At 34.9% G+C, this 17,891-nt stretch overlaps 1 protein-coding gene and 1 pseudogene across 1 annotated transcript in view; both read left to right on the plus strand.

The window, feature by feature from the left end:
- The window catches only part of THADA (THADA, armadillo repeat containing), a 285,149-nt gene that overhangs the window by 1,262 nt on the left and 265,996 nt on the right, over nucleotides 1-17,891 (plus strand). Inside the window, 13 exon segments of the mRNA XM_006909639.3 lie at nucleotides 2,525-2,619; nucleotides 2,910-3,004; nucleotides 3,701-3,831; nucleotides 4,902-5,050; nucleotides 5,171-5,203; nucleotides 5,461-5,509; nucleotides 8,303-8,490; nucleotides 10,764-10,858; nucleotides 11,730-11,950; nucleotides 13,022-13,728; nucleotides 15,786-15,937; nucleotides 16,848-17,003; nucleotides 17,703-17,825. Coding sequence (XP_006909701.1) covers nucleotides 2,544-2,619; nucleotides 2,910-3,004; nucleotides 3,701-3,831; nucleotides 4,902-5,050; nucleotides 5,171-5,203; nucleotides 5,461-5,509; nucleotides 8,303-8,490; nucleotides 10,764-10,858; nucleotides 11,730-11,950; nucleotides 13,022-13,728; nucleotides 15,786-15,937; nucleotides 16,848-17,003; nucleotides 17,703-17,825 — 2,175 coding nt within the window. The 5' untranslated portion in view covers nucleotides 2,525-2,543.
- On the plus strand, nucleotides 9,303-9,421 carry LOC112478095 (annotated as a pseudogene).

Here is a 17,891-nt window from a genome sequence, read left to right on the forward strand (position 1 = left end):
TAATCTCGAAGTTTCCAAGATCAAATCCTAATGCAAATTTGCTCACCATTCACCAGAGAATAGTCTCCCCAGTTATCTGTCTCTTCTAAACTTTATAGTGGTCACTTCCCTAGGAAGCGATCCCCGGTTATTCCCTAGATTTAATCATATAGCTTTTCAAATTCTTTCCCTTGTCGATGCCATTCTAGTTGTGTCCATTTTTTTCTGTTTCTCTCTCTCTCTTTTTTTTAGCTGTGTCCATTTTTATTACCATTTTCTGTTAAGTGATTTTTCCATGACATTGTTAAATGGTATCTTATTTTGCAAATGGACCATAGTGTCAGGGCTAGGTTGTTTCTTATTTATAGAATATACTTTAGATACCAGGAGGTCTACTTGTCTGCCATTAAAGGCATACATCCCTTCTAGAACATATCTGACAAATATTTGTTAATTCATACGTTTATTCCCCTAATATTTATTAAAGTACCTAATATGCATCAGGTACTGTTTGAGGTATTGAGAAAACAGTAGGCAAAAAAAATTGAATTTGCTGCCTCCATGGAGCTTACTACTAAGGAACACAGACAATGTATAAATAAACAAGTCAATGTAATTTCAGGTAGTAGTAAGTACTGTGAAGTAATGCAGATGGTGGATATGTGAGTAGGAGTGGTGGCATTTTATGTAGAGTGGTCACTGAAAGCTTCTCTTAGGAGGAGATATTCTAGAAGAGACCTGAATGATGATGAGAAAGTCAGGCTTGCAAAGATCTGGTGGAACGATCATTAATAGGCAGAAATATGGGGAAGTGCAAAGCCCCTTTATGGGAACAAGAGCATCAGGAAGTGTAGAGCCCTGAGATGGTGAAGAGATTGATTTAAGATGAAGTGCAGAAGAAGTCAGAGCCAGATTATTTAGAGTCTTGAAGGCCCAAGTCTCAAGTTTGGATTTTAGTCTAAGTGTAATGAGAAGTCCTTGGAAAGCCCAAGAGAGTAATTAGATTTGATTAGCGTTTTTAAAAGATTGCTTTGATAATTGTGACGAGAATGGACTCTTCAGAATTAAGAGTAGAAGTGAGGAGACCAGTTAGGAGTCTGTCGTGGGAGTCCAGGTGAAAAGTGTTCATTTAGCTTCTTTTTGGATATTCCTGGTGTTGGAAGATCGTTTATTTAAAAGGCAACTCATTCCATAGTTGGAACATGTAGTTCTTCCTTTGCATTGAGCTGGACTCTGCCTCTCTGAAGCTTGTACTTTTTCCTAATCCTATAGCAAGACAAAAGACTTCTCCCTTTTTCTCTAAAACAGTCCAGCAGCTCAGCAGCTATTTAAGACACTAGTCCTATCCTCTTTTCTCTAGGTCAAACACCTTTTGTTAACTTAGCTGTTCTGTGGAGGAGGTGCTTTCTAGGCCCTTCAGAAATTTGGTCATTCCTTGGAAGCTCCATCATTTGTTATGGACCCTTAAGATATGACCACCAGCACTGCACCTAATGCTCCACATGTCATCTGACCTGTGGGATGTCCAAGAGATCATGCACTCCCTTAATCTTCTGAACTTCTAATGTGCTTTCTAGCAGTCATGTTGTGCCACTGGCTTACACATTGAGCTGTTTCAAACTACTTTTTACTTCTCTCTCCCCATCCTCTATTTCTTTATTTTTCTAATCTAAGTGCAGCATTTTACATTTATTTCTATTTCATTATGGTAAGTTATTCCAGTTCATTGGACTATTTTTTAATCCTGATTCCATCATCCAACATGTCCTCCAAGCTTTGTGTCTTTTATAAATTCACTATGTTATATCCCCTAATGTCTGCATCATATACACTGCTAAAAATGCTAACTGAGAAAAGAGCCCTGTGTGGCATTTCTCTAGCAACTTGTCTCCAGATGACATGGTACTATTAGTGTGTAGTTTTTGAATACATTAGTTAAGTTCATTATGAACCCTGTTAACTAAAACAAACCTGTCAACTAAAAGCAAACTCTGTTAACTAAAAGCAAACTCACAAGGATAGTATGTGAAAGTTTGCTTTATCAAATACTTTGCAGAAATCGAGGTACAGTGTGTTATGATACCTGATCTGTCAGTCTGAGAAGTTACTGAGGATAGAAAAACTTTATTTTTGGAAAAACTATGCTGGTTTCTTTTGTTATTATGAAAATGAAGGTTTGCTGTATTTTAGAATACAAAGACTGGGTTTAGTAGGTAAAAGTAACTTTAGACAATAGTAACTCTTCTTGAGCTCAAAAAATGTTTTTCAAAGCAAAAATCCTTAGACCAATGGTTCTCAACCTATGGCAACTTTGCTCCTCAGGCAACATTAAGCAATGTTTGGGGAAAATTTTTTTGGTTGTCACAACTTGACAGGAGGAGGATGCTACTGGCATCTAGTGGGTAGAGGCCAGGGATGTGTTAAACATCCTACAGTGCACAGGACAACAGTACCCCACAGCAAAGAATTACGGCCCAAAATGTCAGTAGTGCTGAGTTTCAGGAACCCTGCATTAGACAATGCCTTAAACTCTTCTTTCTGGCAGGACTACTGTTCTATTTAAAATGGTCGTAAAGAAGAAGAAAGAAATGCAAGTTATTGCATTGACCATTTGTCATCAGGACCTTGAAACTTTGAGATGTAAGTGATTTATGACTTTGTTTATTTCTTTTCTAGGTTGTAAACAGAGTATTCTTATATCTGGGACTTCATAGCTGAATGTTCAAACTCTTCCTATTTATTTTTTCCATGGTCTTTATGTTCAGTTTTGGATGTAAATGGTTTTCTAAAAATTCTACCTCAGTCTAAGTTCTGCCTGGTTTTTTGGTTGATAAATATTGAAATTTTGTAGAATGTATATCAAAAGCAAACTCATATCAATATTGTTAAATTACTGAAGAAATTTTTTTGTGTGTGTGTGTGTCATGTAGCTCTGGCTGATGTGGAAGGGAAAAATCTAGCTTCTTTGCTGTTAAACTGCGTACAACTCACTGATGGAGTATCACAAATTCATTATGTTAAACAGGTAAGGCAGAATCGACATTCATGGATGCATTTTGAAGATTATAATGCTATTATGGATGTTTTAAATTAACTGATAATTTTTGGCTCCCAATTATTTAATACCAATGTATCATGAAAGAATAGGTTTTTTTTTTTTTTTTCCTGTTTATTGTATATCTTTTAATTCAAAATAGCAATAGAAGTCATATTCAGGCTTCCACAACCTTTGGAGCTATAAATAGATAGGATGAGATAATTGTACATACCTTTTTTTTGTAAAGATAAACTTTTAAAAGATTATTTCTATTAATCTGAATTTTCAAAACTTTTTAGCAAGCATATTAAAAAGTTAATTTAAAATGTAAAGGCTGTCTTTACTAGTGTTTCAGTATTAGGATTTACCAGTTGAATTTGCATAATATTTTTTTGGGAAAGCAATTAAATGTATTGTTGAGTTTTCAGTAGTGTTACAGAATTTCTGTATCTTAAGCCACAAACAAGTCTGTAGTGAGTCTGGAGGGTAAAGTTGGAGTTGTGAGCATGCATTAAAAGGGTTAATAAATACTAAAATACATGTTTAAATCAATATCCCTAACAATTCAGTGTGGAAAATATTTCACGTTATAGTTGAGAATTAAAAGATTATTTGAATCCATGTTACTTTGCTGTACTTGATATTAGAAAAAATTACTATGACTTTGAATTTTTTGAATTATAGATTGTGCCTTTACTGGAAAAGGCAGATAAAAATGGCACGTACGATCCTACTATTAGAAGTTGCTTGGATATTTTAGCAGGCATGTATCTTTCTTTGAGTGTAAAGAATCCCTTGAAGAAAGTCTTGGCAAGGTAAGGAAAAAAGGGAAGGGAAGTTGAACATTATAAATGTTCAATTTGATGAAATGTAACCAATATTTAAAATTCTTTCCCTGGTTTGTTTTAGGCTTGGTACTATTTGTTTATATACCAACACTACACTTTTATTTACTATAGTTTGATAATTTTTTGGTTTAATGATATGCTAGAACAAGTCATCCCTCTAGTGACTCTTTTTCAGAATATTTTGATTTTTAATTTTTTTCTTCCAGAAAAACTTTAAAACTGTTTAGTCAAATTAAAAAAAAAAAAAAGCTACTGGTTTTGATTTAGATTGAGGTAAAAATTAAATTAAATTTAATTTAGCCATTCAGTAAATTTTTATTGACCACCTACTATATGTCAAGTAATTTTCTAGGTATTGGGGATATGGTGAATAACACAGTCTAGAATGGAGGTTACATGTTAATAGGAAGATAGAAAATACACAAAATAAACAAAATACATAGAATTGGGTGGTATGAGTGCTATGGACAAAATTAAAGCAGAGAAGAGAGAAAGCGAGACCCAAGGATGAGGTGAGGGTTACACTTTAAAATATAGTGGTCACTTCAAGTATCTTTGCTCAAATGTCTTTAACAGGGTGATATTTGGGATTGACCCGAAAAGGATGAGGGAATGATTATTGGGTATATGTGAGGGAAAAGTGTTTCAGATAGAGGAAATAGCAAGAGCAAAGGCTTTGGCAATGTTGTTTGAACAGAGGAAGGCCATGTAACTAGAACTAAGTGAACAAAGATGAGGTCAGAGAGCTAATGGTAGGGCCAGATTGCACAGGGTCTTGTAAATCATCGTAAGCACTTTAGCTATTACTTTGCCTGGGAGCGGCGTTCTTGGACGATTTTAGGCAGAGTAATAACATGGTGTTTTGGTAATGTCACTCTGGCTACTCTCTTGAGGATAGTCTGAAGTTATCAGCTGGTTATATCAACTAGACCTTGAAGGTCTAGTTCAATATTTTTCATTCGTAATGATTCTCCTCTTTCCCCACATATCTTGTACTATAAGGTTTTCAGATTTTTAATATTTGGTTCTTTTTCTAGCTCACTAGATTGTCTACCAGAATTTTTTTTAACTGAAGCCATACAAAGTTTTACTTCTCGTCTTCATGAAGAATTGAACACTACTGACCTATACTCTTATAGGAAAGTGATTGACAATATATCTTCCTGTATGGAGAACTTTAACTTAGGTAAGCCAGCTTTTTTCTAGTACTTTTTCTGCCTAACACCTGTTATTACATCATTGTTTTTAAATGATAATAATTTTGGTCCTGAAACTCCTTACCTGTGTTAATTTTTTTTCCCCACAGGTATAACGAGTGTCAATAATCTTCTTAAAAATGGTAAGTCATGTTATTTTGTTTTATTCTGAGAGGTGACTGCTTGTGCGAGTCATTTTGGAACTGGTTCTTTTGAGTTTCTTGGCAGTGGGTAGCGTACTGCAGATAACTAAGATACATCATGCTCCTTTCTTTTAAGTTTCTGCTTCTATACTGTGGTATCATTTTAGTTAACAGTGATTTAAAATATTTTCTTGTGCTGAAGTTCAAATTTACAGTTTTTAAAATTCTAGTTTGTCATTATATTCTTTTTGTTTCAGCACTTCATTTTCTGCAGAGGAGTTTAATTGAAATCTCAGAAGAAAATAGGCAAGTGTTATGTTTGTGTATGCTTGTGCATGTGTGTGTACACACTTGCAGTTGTGCATTGTCTTTGTACAAAGGAAATTTTTTAAAAGTTCCAGAATGTGCTCTTTTCTATTCCTCTCCATTAATGTTAGACCTGATTATTTAAATTTATTTTTTAGAGGTTGAATACTTAATTTTTAAAAAATCAAATAAGCTATTATGAGGATAGATGAGAATGGGAAGAGCTCTTTGCTCTACCTAAGTGTTCCTTTTTTATAACATCCTCTTATTTTGTGGACGAAGTATGCTCTGTTATCTCTTTGAGGATATTAACGATAGTTTTTTGTTTGTTTTCTTAAGTTTTTTTTTTTTTAATCTTTACATAGTCTATTTCTTCCAAGTTACTGTTTTCCCATTTGCTCCTTTTTGTCATTGTGTTTGATGCTAGAAGCTTTCCTCAGAAGTTTAGTGATCCTTGGCCGAACACTCATATTTAAGAATGACGCACTGAGAGTTGATTTGAATCTCTGAGCATATGGCCATGGTTGTTGCAGGTTTTATTATAGGCTAGTCTTGCTGGGCTCTTTCTTTAGGGAACCCTTGATGTCAATATCTTTTAGTCTTTTTGTGTGCGTAGTGGATTCATCATGGAAGAAACTGCCAAACCATTGTCTTAATATTCTGATTGCTGAGTGAGGTAAGAAAGCTGAAGTCTCAGCATTTGGCATTTATTTTGCATATTTTTACCTAATTCTCCTGTTTGCAATATGGCATTGCCTTATCTGTACATGCTGTCTTCCCGTCCAGACGCCTACTGTTTTACCTTCTCTAGAAGTAAACTAGTTGTTTGCTGGCTTGGAGGTGTGATCCAGAGTTTTTATTATATTTTAACAGACTGGTAGCCAGTCTTCCTGTTTTCAGTCCTGCATTTACCTCCACATCAAGGAGTACTTGGTTCCCACAATTTCTTAGCCTTTTGGGCCTGCGTATCATGTTGCTTCTAGGCTTGTTCTCTGGCTTAGTAGTCACCTTTCTTGATTCTGTTAAGTCAGTTATCATTCATCCATCTGCTTTGTAGCTTCTGTAATTTTATTATTTCTTGTCGGTTTATTGCCCTTGTGTATTTATGTCTTTCTTTGTTTTAAATCCCTTGGCTGTCAGTTTAGGGAGATTTGGAGGGAAAGCAGAAGTAATATCTATGTGCCATCTTTAACCCAAGATCTTTTGCCTTACCAGGAGGGAGCTCTTCCCTGTCTCCCTTTAGGCTCTTCTTTCTCTACTCATCTCTTAAATGTGGGTTCTGTCCTTTTAATTTTATTTGCTCTGACTGCTTAATATCATCCACATCTCTGTACTTATGATTCACAGATTTTTCTCTCCAACTTAGAGCTCTCTCCTGAGTGGTAGGTTGGTATAGTCAGTTGCTTTCTGGACACCTTAACTTGGGTGTGTTACAGGTGCCTCCAATTTAATGTGTCTAAAAAAAATTCACTGCCTTTTTTTCCCTCTCTTGAAATTTGCATATTCTAGATACCTCAAATAAGTGGAATACAGTGTTTGTCCTCTATATCTGGCTTATTTCACTTACAGTATTTTAAAGGTTAATCTATATTTTAACATCTATCAGAATTTTATTACTTTTTATGGCTATATACTATTCCATTGTATGTATATATCACAATTTGTTTATATGTTCATCTGTCAGTGGATATTTGGGTTGTTTCTACTTTCGGCTAATGTGAATAATGCGGTTACAAACATTAATAGACAAAGATCTGTTTGAGTTCCTGTTTTCAATTCTTTTATATCTGGGAGTAGAATGCTGGATCATATGGTAATTCTGTTTAACTTTTCGATGATCCCCCAAACTGTTTTCTCTGACTTATTTTTTAATATCATCACCCCGTGTCCTGTCGTGTTGAGAATAGACTTAGAGGAGCAGGGATAGAATCTGGGAGACCAGCTAGGAGGCTGTTGTACTAATCCAAAGGAGAGATGAGAGTGGCTCAGGCCAGGAGTAAAGTAGAGATTGCCTAATTCTGGATATATTTTTGAAGTAAGAACCAACAGGAAGGGAAGAGGAGGAGAAGAGTCGAGGATGATTACAAAGTTTTCATAGTACAGAGATCCCAGCAGGTGGCGCAGGTTTGGAGTTGAAGATAAGTTCACATGGTTTGAGATGTCTCTTAGACATGCCAGTGAAGATATTGAGTAGGAAGTTTCATATACAAGTCTGGAAAGAAAAGTCAGGGCTTGAAATAAGAATTGAGAATTGTCACCCTATAGGTTTTAATTAAAAGCTTATGAGCTAGATGTGATCAGCATCAAGGAATGGTATTAGATAGACAAAAGAAGAGGACTGAGTCATGGAGAGCTTTAATATAAAGATGTCAGGGAGAAGAGGATGAACTAGCCAAGGTGTCTAAGAAGAAACGATGGTGAAGTAGGAGAAAATCGAGGAGAGCATGGGATCTTGGAAGCCAGGTTAAGAAAGTGTATCAAGGTTGAGGGAGTGTTCAAGTTGATAAATTGTGCCATTCATTCTTGATTTGTTATTTTTACTCTAAAAAAGAGAAGTGAGGTTAGTCATTGGCTGAGAAGGAGGGAAATGTTGAGGTAAGTTAAGAGTACTGAAACTTTCCAATAAATATCTACATAATTGTAATGTTTATGGGAATAGAAGAAATATACATAAATGTCTACTATAATCTAAAATTGATTTTGACCCTTTATTGTGTTATTTTGGAGAGAGATAGAAATGTTGACATTTTTCTTTGAGTTTTCTTTTGTAATAATGTCTTTTCTTCACTGTAGAAAATTTGCTGGGAATCATATTGTTCAAACGCAGTTGATGAATGACTTGTTGGTAGGCATGAGAGTTTCAGTAATGTTAGTACAGAAAGCACAAGGCCTCCAGAGAATTCATTTGAAGATTTCCAGTTCTCCCACATGGCAGAGTATGTGTGGACTTCTGAGTATTTTCGCCAAGTTTTTAAGTGATGGTAAGTGTAAAAACATGAAAATGATGATTGTAATTGTCACTCTGGATTTGCTAATAATGCTATGAAATGTATGATACCTAACTGAGATGTGGAACTTATCTTTCTCCACCCCCTGAAAGTGGGGAAAGGCCCTGGATTACAAAGTTTATGCTTTTTCTTTTAAGTATACTAATTCTGTGATGGATAATGTTGAAGGATTTTTCTAAATGTGCATGTTTATTGTATACAAAGAACAGTAACTGACTCTGATTTTGCTAGACCAATGGCAAATAGTATCTCAACTAGTAGAAGTCCCAGCTAAATTGTCCAGTTAGTCTTTTTCCTCTCCTCTCCTCCTCTCCTCCTCCTCTCCTCCTCCTCTCCCACCCCGTAATTAAAAAAAAATAAGTGAGATCTTACTAAACATATCATATCATAATTTTCTTTCACTTGATAACACATCATACAAGCGTCTGTAAGTGCACCATGCAGATGACATTCCTTTAGATGGATGTACTGTAATTTACTTAACTTTTCTCCTATTGATAGACAAGTTGCCTAGTAATTTCACACTTGAAAATATGCTGCAGGGGATATTCTTGAACACATATCTTGGCATACTTTGTGCAAATATTTTTCATTGTTTTTCTAAAACGATTAATATTAAAGCTTTTTTGTTTTTGCAGATATCCTCCCAATTTGTTTTCTTTAGACTTTGTTTTCTTTTTGCCTAGGGGATCATATAGGTATTAAAAGAAAAGTGGAGTTACTCATTAAGACATAATTTACAGATATCTTTTCTGAGGGTATTTGCTTTTTAAAAGAGGAATTTGGTCTACGCCCATGCCACCCTGAACATGCCCGATCCCATCTGATCTCAGAAGCTAAGCAAGATTGGGCCTGGTTAGTACTTGGATGGGAGACCACCTGGGAAGACCAGGTGCTGTAGGCGTAAAAAATAAAAAATAAGGGATTGTAAGCTGACAAGGTCCTTGCAATCTGTGAGGTCAACCAAGGGTTGCCTTGCCTAAAAAAAAATAAATAAAAAATAAATAATTTTAAAAAATAAGAGGAATTTGTTAAATCTAAGACTAATTGGTGAAATAATGCAGAGAAGACATGGTTTAAATCAGGCAATCTCTTTTCTGAAAAGTTGATGGTACCTAATCAATGCTGTTCTTCCTCAAGATTTTAAAGCTGCATGTATCAGTAAAGTGTTTACATGTAAGCAACAGAAAACCAAACTTCAAGGTCTTAAGTAAATGTGCCTCCCCTCCTCCCCGCATAACAAGAATTTCAGAGCCAGGCGATCTAGAACTACTGTAAGCAGTCTAGGACCCACACATTTCTGCCTTTCTGCTCTGCAATCTTAAGCATGTTGACTTTCACCCATGTTTGTTGCCTCATGGTTGTCATATGACTGCCATAGCTTCAGACAGCACGTCTCTGTTCAAGTCAGAAAGGAGGACCAGTGTCATCTTTACTTTTAATCAGGAAAATCAATAGAGATTTCTGCTTACATCCCATTGGCCTGAACCCTCATATGGCTATCTTTAGTTGCAAGGAAGATTGAGGAAGCAATTATCCTTCCTTTGGCTGGGCAGATGGATGTCCCTGTCAAAGTCATAGTTCTATGAGCATTGATAAAGGACAGAATGGATAGGTATTAGGTAATTTATAGTAGGCATTTATAATTCTTATGACAGGTTGAATAATTTACCATATTATTTTGCGTACTTTCTGACAAACCAGAGGCTAATAGAGGGAAAACAGAAAGAAGATAGCAAGTCAAGATTGCCAACAATAGCAGAGTTTGTAATTAGCACCAATGTGGGCTTTTTACACAAGCCTTGAAATTACTTCAAGAAAAAGTAATGTATGTAGGGGATTTGGGATGCAGAGGCATCAGTAGAGGGACGGGAATAGGTGATGTTGCTGCTAAATGTGCTGGGTGGCTATAGATGGCGAGGAAGAGAGAGTGGATGTTAGAGGGGAGAGGAAGGAATCACATTTATTGAGTATTTATGTGCTCGGCAGAAAAGCATTTATGTTCATTATTCATTTAACCTTATAACAACTATGTCAAAAATGGCAGTTTTATTTTCTCATTTTACTGAAGAGAAAGCTGAGTCCCTGGGAGGTTAAATAACTTGCCCAAGAATCACCTAGAAAGTGGTAAAGCTAGAAACTGTATGCAGAACTGTCTGACCCTGCAATGTCTGCTCTTTCCCCTATACTAGAATATCCATCATCGTTTAATACATGCTTTCTTTTTTTTTTTTTTTTCCAAACAGATAATCTCTTACAGACAATTCAGAGTACATCTGGGTTGACTGTTATTCTTTTTATTAAAGCTATGTTTCATCCACCTGAAAAGATTCCTAATTTGGTGAGTACACCTCTTTTTCAGAATTGTATTTTGTTGATAGTTTGACATGTTTTGAAAATATTTTTAAAGAAGTGAAATAAAAATTTTTTTTGCATAGTCAATCTTTCTGATGACTTTTTCTCATACATGAGACAGTTCCCAAAATTCAAATGAAACAGAAAGAAGATATTAGTCACCTATAAATTCATTTCAGAGATAATTATTATCAACATTTTTTGGTATATCCTTCTCGTTTTTTTCTAGTGCCATTTGTTCAGTTCCATCTTTCAGTATAATAAAAGATATTTGTAATATTAAATTTACACAGAGATTAACATACAGTTATATAGAGCAATAACTTTTTCATAAACATATTTTTTAAGAAAAACCCAAATACTATACTTTAGACAGGAAGCATGCTAGACTTAACTGTTCAATGAATTTGATTATATGGAAAGTATAATTTGGGCCACAATCCTTGTATTTCCTTCTAGCAGGTTTTTTTCCTAACTGTATTATCTAGAAACTTATTTTAGCTCTTTGTCTGACTTTATGCAAATTATATGGATACTACTCTGTGACATCACACAAAGTAATGCCATTAGATAAAATTAAAAATTTTATTTCTAAATCACCTCTTAAAAGCATTAGTTAAGCTCATCCACCTGCAGGTGGCGATGTGTTGTGCTTTTCCAGTACATTCAAACCAGCCAAATGGTACATGTACTTAGATTTTGTTATAATAATTTTAACACTTGTGGCTTTTTCATCTTTAGATTCAGTTATTTTTCTTAGGATGTTTCAGGAGAAAGAGAATTTTGGGTTTATATTTTGAAATATCTTTGAAAAGTTTTAGATGGCTTTATAAATATTAACTCTATTATATTTTCAGATTAGCAGTTTGCTTCTTCGTTCAGTGGACTGCACGAGCATCCCCGAGTGGTTTTTGAACTGCTGTAGGAGCCTTTGTTGTGCTGATGTCTCCGAGTCAGCTCTTTTATTCCTGTGTCAGGGGACACTCACCATGTTGGACTGGCAGAATGGGGGGATGGGCCCAAGTGGGGAGGCCCTGCTCTTGGATACTGTGCACGTTTTGTTCACCTTGAGTTCACAGTGAGTTTTGATACTGCCAGTCTCATATTTTGTTTTGCTTGTCAGACATTTAAAAGATGACAACCGAGCCAGTATACTTAGTAGTTAAATGAAAAGTGGTCAGGATAAACCTAAATTAAAAGGAAGTTATGTGTAGGAATGAAGTGGGTGTGACAGTAGAATAAGAAAAAAATGGGATGATGGGAGAGAGTTATAGAAATTATTGGTGGAAGTTAACCTGTAGTGAACATTTCTAAAGTTAATTTTAAAATTGTCTCAGATGCTAGCATTTAAAAAAAAACTAAAGATTTCTATATGTATAGTACTTTGGAGTTTATGAACAGCATCATAGGTAGTGCAATGTGATCCTTACATGTCTGATGGTTAGGATAGTAAATCTAATCTGTCAAATGGGTAAAGTGAAGCTTAGAAAAGTAAATACTTTAACCTAAGAGCGTATTGCTAATAAGCAACCAAGCCAGAATTGTAATTAGGTTTTTTGACTTCATTGTGTTGTATTTTGTGGGTTTTTTTGGTGTTTTTGCCATAATGCCTGAAAGTGATCATGTGCTTAAAATGTCAAACTATAGATACAGCTTGATAATAATGAACACGTACATAAAGGAAGAAAACTATAATGCTCTAAAATGAATTTTACATGTTTTTCTGTTTATATATATTTTAAAATTGCACATATTTTTAAATCGTGCATTTATTGAAAATTTATTCTTCATTGTGTTGTTTTATAACAGATGAATTGAGATATAATTTACAGGGTTTTCCCCAACCCTAGCCCCTCATATGTTTTAAAATCCTTTTGAAACCAACATCACAATCAAAATAATGAACATTTCCATCACTCTCCAAAAGTTTCCTTGTGTCCCTTTTTGGATTATATTTTGTAAGATGAATAGATTCACATATAAATTTGATATCTATTTTGGCCTGTTTGTAATTTTTTGTTGTAAATTTGGTAATGATTGAATTTTCTGATCATTCTGTATATTTTATATTTTTAAAGTTTAAATTATTATAAAATGAAATTTCATATAATAATAATATGGTGTAATAATATGGTTCATTTTTCTTCAGGATCAAGGAATCAACTCTGGAAATGTTTCTGTCTAGAATTTTGGCATCTTGGACTAATTCGGCCATATATGTCCTGCAATCAAGTTCCTCAAGCCTAAAGGACAGTCTGAATGGGAATTCAAGCATAGTTAGAAAACTTTTGGAATATGTCTATACCCACTGGGAACATCCATTGGATGCTTTGAGACACCAAACCAAAATCATATTCAGAAATATTCTCCAAATACACCAGCTCACTGTAGGAGAGTCAGGTTTAGAAGAGTCAAATTTGGCTGCTGATCGTTTCATTTTTGAACTGACTGAGAGTCTTCTGCAATTAGAATGGCATATTAAAGGAAAATACATATGCCTTGGCTGTTTAGTAGATTGCATAGGAGTTAAACATATTCTGGCATTAGCTAAAACTATTCCATCACAAATCTTAGAAGTGATGGGGGACCAGTCACTAGTACCTTATGCAAGTGACCTCTTAGAAACCATGTTTAAAAATCATAAAAGTCATTTGAAAGCTCAGGCTGTGGACAGTGCTTGGATTGATGAGTGGCATGAGACTTGGGTTTCTCCTCTCCTTTACATCCTGTGTGAAGGAACTCTGGATCAAAAATCTTATGTGATTGATTATTACTTGCCAAAATTATTGAATTGCAACCCTGAAAGCTTAAGCTACATGGTACAGATTCTTCAGGCATCTGCTGATGCTAAAACTGGTAAGAAAATGAGTTTTTGTTTTCATAATTTTTAGTTAGGGAATTTAAGTGTAGTTACCCGGGTAGATGTTGACAATATTCAAATTTACATAATAAAGGAGGATATTAATGATAGAGATTTTAAGTTGAAACGAATATTCCTGTACATAGCTGAATAGGGTTTTTTGGCTGAAGTCATTTCTACAAGCTAAGAAATGATTCCAGTTGTGATTATGAGGTTTCTTTTATTACAGTAGTCCCCCCTTATCTATGGAGGGTACATTTAAAGACTCCTTGTGGATGCCTGAAGCTGTGGATAGTACTGAATCCTATATATGCTATATTCTTTCCTATGTATACTTACCTATGATAAGGTTTAACTTACAAATTATGCAATTTCACAGATAGAAGAGTTGTTTTTACTGAAATCTTAGCAACCTCAGCATAGATTAGTCTTTTTGTTTCCTTATTAAGTCTAGAACTTTCACCTTTTCACTTAAAGGAAGCACTTTATGGCTTCTCTTTGGTACATCCAATTGCCAGCGTCTCTACTCCTGCACTTTGGGCCCATTATTAAGTAAAATAAGGGTTATCTGAACAAGCACTGAGGTACAGTGACAGTCCATCTGCTAACCGAGGTGGCTGCTGAGTGACTAATGGGCAGAGAGCGTCTAGGGACTGCTACAGTGTGGAGACCCCGGAGAAAAGGGATGATTCATGTCCTAGGCAGGACAGAAAGGGACAGCAAGAGATTTTGTCATGGTACTCAGAACCAGTGCACAATTTAAAACTTAGGAATTGTTTGTTTTTGGAATTTTCCATTTAATAGTTTCAGATCAGGGTTGACTGTAGGTAACTGAAACTGTAGAAAGGGAAACTGGATAAGGTGAAACTACTGTACTAGGTTTTAATTAATTTTACCGAGTTTTTATTTGTTACTTGGTTGTTAGACTGGAGCAAAAGTTTGTGTGTTTTGTATAATTTGCTTATTGAAGTGATTGAAACAGTAATTAAAAACTGTTTTAGGCAAAGTTGAAGACAAGTAAATAGTCAGTAGCAAGTTTTTGCCTCTAGAGAAGACACACAAAATTTAGAGGCAAGATGTCAAGAAACAGCTGTCTGTAGTCATTTAGAATAGGGGTAAATATTCTCTTGAAACTCAGTAACCCTGAAGAAATCACTGCGTTAAAGCATAGTTCAGTAATATAGAACATTATGACCCTGGCTCATCATGAAAATCTTAAAATTATTATATTCTGTTTAACAAAGCAGGAATATGGTATCCTGTATCACATTTTAAGAATTTTTCCAACTAAAATAATTTAAAACTTTCAATACTTCAAAGAGTAACCATGAGATAGCTGAAAAATTTGATTCCTATACAAAAAAATGAGCCATTATTTATAATTTTTAATAATTGCTCTTGCCTTTTGAGAAGGCATGTGAAGTTCAAGATTCATAAATCTGTACCGAAGTAAGGCAGAAGTAAGACCTTTATATCAAGGTGCCCTGCAAGCCAGAGCTTCCTTTCCCCTTTGTAATGGCTGATGTTGTAGCCACCGAAAGCATCATGTCCTTTGTGGTCCTCCTTTTATCTTCTTTACTAGAGAGAAGCAATAACTCCAGAATATGCAGAGAGGTTCAGTGTGTTCATTTTTAGAGAAGTAATGGTCTTTAGCCACTGGAGTGTTTTTCCTATTTTTGGCTGAAAGTCATTTTAATTATTTTTATTGTTTTAAATAGTTCTCCACCTGATTTATTATTTTTTTTTCTGGTTCACTTCCTAATTTTTTTCTGTCAAGGAAAAAGTAAAAATATGAGCCAAAAATTGTTTCTTTAAGTTAACAGTAGAGGATTATGCTTACTTGAAATGATTGATACAAGAACTGTTAAATCTTTTAAATAATGATTATTTTATAATAGGAACTTTAACTCATGTTAGAATTTCATTTAAAATATGATTTCTATTAAAATATAATATTAATTATAAACATGAATATTGTGATAGTTGTTACATAGCACAGTAGTGGTCTTTGTTATTGTGCTTTTGAGACAAGAGTAATCTTTTCCATCTTTAGGGTCTTATAGTAGTAGAGGGGCTCTGGGAGCATTGATGGCATGTCTACGAACAGCTAGAGCTCATGGACATCTTCAGTCTGCAACTGATGCCTGGGGGAATCTTGTGTCCAGTGCAAAAATAAAGCAGGGCTTAATTCATCAGCACTGCCAAGTAAGTAAACAATAGCTGGGAATTCATGCATGCAGTAGATTCCAAACTTATCTATTCATTTTGCAATCTGATATGCCCAGCACTGTTTTAAGGGGCCCATAATGAGTGTGAATAGAAGGTAAAAAGTGTAGACCTTGTACTCAGGCCGCTTAAAGTTTATTTGAGAGAATAAGAAAATCTACATAAAACAACTGGAAACTCTTAGGAGAGAATACAGCTACAAGTGTCCTTTTATCCATGAGGACTTAGGAGGCTCGGGAGAAGAGACTGATCAGAGTAGTGGTGGTTGATTAGGAAGTGATAAATGTGATTAGAGGAGAAGAAGCATTGGAGCAGCACAGAAAGTAGAAGGGCACAAAAAGATAAAGTCTGGGGAATGATTAAAGACATTATTTATCTGTAGTGGAGTATTTCATCCTTTTTAGGGAGGCTTCCAATACTAGGCTGAAGGCCGAATTTTATTCTATTGGTAACTGAGAATTAGAGCCATTCTGCCTTCATTAAGGAAGTGATATTAATGGACACAGAGATTAGTTTGCCTTATGGAAGCAAAAAGAAACCAGGAGACCAATTACATGTGTGTGACAGCAGTCTCAGTGAGGTGATGAGGTCCTGGGGTGAAGTGGTAACCGAGAAAAAAGAAAAAGTTTGACGTTGACCATTACTGTGGAATAGGAGTCTTTACAATTGTTAACTTTTATGAATTTCCAATTTACACATTTGATAAAATAGTTTTACAAGAAGTAATCACAGGATCTTTGGGATAAAGGAGCTTTATGAAGGACATATGGGTAAACTGAGGTTTACTGTTTTTTTTCCTTTGATAGCCTATATAAATAATTAATCATGTCAAGTAGTTTAGGCTTCACCTCATTGAAAAATTAACACTTTATTGCTTGATGTGTTTTAGGTACGGATAGATACATTAGGCTTGCTTTGTGAAAGTAATCGAAGCACAGAAATCGTTTCCACAGAAGAAATGCAGTGGATTCAATTCTTTATCACATACAATCTTAACAGCCAGTCTCCAGGAGTTCGGCAACAGATTTGTTCTCTTCTTAAAAAGGTAGAATTTCTCATTAGAAAGTATAGGAAAAGTGGTGAACTTTGCTCTGGAAATCATTTATAAAAAGAGCCCAGATTTTGGGAGAGTGTGAGAATAATGGTCATGGGCTTGAACTACCACATCTCTTCATGATCCTTTTGTGAGCTAGTCCATGATTCCATAAAGTTTATATTTGAGAGTAAAGTCCTTTCATTTTGGTGTAATAAATCAAACTGGAGCTCTTTTTTTTTAAAGGAAAGAAATTTAGTGGTGGGTTTTCAGAGTGAAGTTATTTTAAGAAAATTTGGTTAAGAGGAGGAAGGATGTCCTTGTATTTTTATAGTTTCTTGAAGTGCCTCATGAAACAGTCATTATTGGATTACTCAACTTCAGTTAATCATATGACACATTTATGGGTGAAGAATCAATAGAGTATAGAAGTGAGTATATCATCTTAGGTTCATACTGACTTGAAGGAAATAGAACTCTGGTTTAATGACTTGTATTCTGGTTTGCAGTAATATTTTGGTTTTGGTTTTAAAAATATAAATGTTAATTTTCTGTCAAAAAGAAACACTAAATATTAAGTTTTAAAACATTAGTCTCTGAATTGCCTGAAGTTTTAGTCTAAGGAATTTAAAAAGTTCTTCCTTTGCCTTGTAGGCTGACATTTAAGGTTAACGTGGCTCACATATGCTTCATTTTTCTTCTTCTCAAAAGTTGTTTTGTAGGATACGGGAAAGTTCTCAGGTACTTTTTAAACTGGAGCGAAGTAAATCTAAACATGAACCAGAAAATGAGTTAACCAGACAACACCCATCTGTTTCTTTACAGCAATATAAGGTAGGTGATATATTTCTAAACATGTAGAGTTTTAAGAAACCTAAAACAATTATGAATAAGCATTAA

Source organism: Pteropus alecto, unplaced genomic scaffold (genome assembly GCF_000325575.1).
Source record: "Pteropus alecto unplaced genomic scaffold, ASM32557v1 scaffold131, whole genome shotgun sequence".
Taxonomy (NCBI): Eukaryota; Metazoa; Chordata; class Mammalia; order Chiroptera; family Pteropodidae; genus Pteropus; species Pteropus alecto.